Genomic DNA, 966 nt, shown 5'->3' on the forward strand with positions numbered 1-966 from the left:
TAACTTGCTTGCTATTTTTAATTCTTTTGTTTCAGACAGAGAAAACGAACGTGCTGACAACGATCCACCTGAATTGCATGTCTGTCCGATTCTGGATGAAGTTTGTCAACTGGAATTTTATGAACCTTTATTTTTAACCGGTTGGTCAGTTATAATAGAAATACGAAATATAGCTACTCTGCAAGAATGTGTAACAAACTGTGCAGCAGTTATGCACGCAGGCCACTGCGCAGCTATTTACTTCATTCATCAAAGCTGCTTTCTGTTAGAACGAATGACTCATTTGCAAAATCATTTCATCAGAGAAAATGATTCTGTTTTTGCAGAGCTGCTTTTTTGTGAACCAAACATAAGATACACATTGTCTGCATAGTCAAAGAATTACGTGTTATCACTACACGCAATAATCACAATGCATTTCAAACTTTAATTAAATCTGATTATTATCACAATAAAGACAAACTTATCAATATGTATATTGCTGAACGTGTATTTATATCATTCGAGCTAACATTTGGGTGATGAAAGAAAGAATTAATCTTGATTTTATGCAATTTTAGTGATATAAAGGCGCAAAAGTATATCCTACAGTGCATATTTTGTAATTTGTAGTGATGACCTCAACCTATAGAGAGCATGGACTGGAATTTAATGACTCGGAACTTAGGTAACGTGAAGCACCGCACCAATGAAGTTTCCCATTGACAAAGTGTGAAGGCATCAGCTACACAGCCTACTCACTCTGGGAATTAAGCCACGGCTTGTATTGTGAAAAATGCGAGGCACATCCAGCTATTAAAAGCATCAAATCCCAATTGGTCGCAATCGACTATTCGACTTAACAATTTCCCGAATCTTCTGCTGGTATAAAACAATGCTATTCACTATGAGACAATTTGTTTTTTGCGGCAAACGGTTAGTTTGTAACGAAAGAACAGTCGTGAGTGTCATTTAATTTAATAATAT

General features: G+C 35.8%; 1 protein-coding gene across 1 annotated transcript; it reads left to right on the forward strand.

The window, feature by feature from the left end:
• Positions 1-35: 35 nt before the first annotated feature.
• Tsp_15897 (putative PAN domain protein) lies at positions 36-373 on the forward strand (the record flags this gene model as incomplete). The annotated part of the gene is made up of 1 exon (XM_003368342.1): positions 36-373. A coding segment is annotated over one exon (338 nt), but the record flags the coding sequence as incomplete, so codon positions are not given.
• Between the last annotated feature and the right edge of the window lie 593 nt (positions 374-966).

The sequence above is a fragment of the Trichinella spiralis genome (genome assembly GCF_000181795.1).
Source record: "Trichinella spiralis strain ISS 195 chromosome Unknown Scfld2640, whole genome shotgun sequence".
NCBI lineage: Eukaryota > Metazoa > Nematoda > Enoplea > Trichinellida > Trichinellidae > Trichinella > Trichinella spiralis.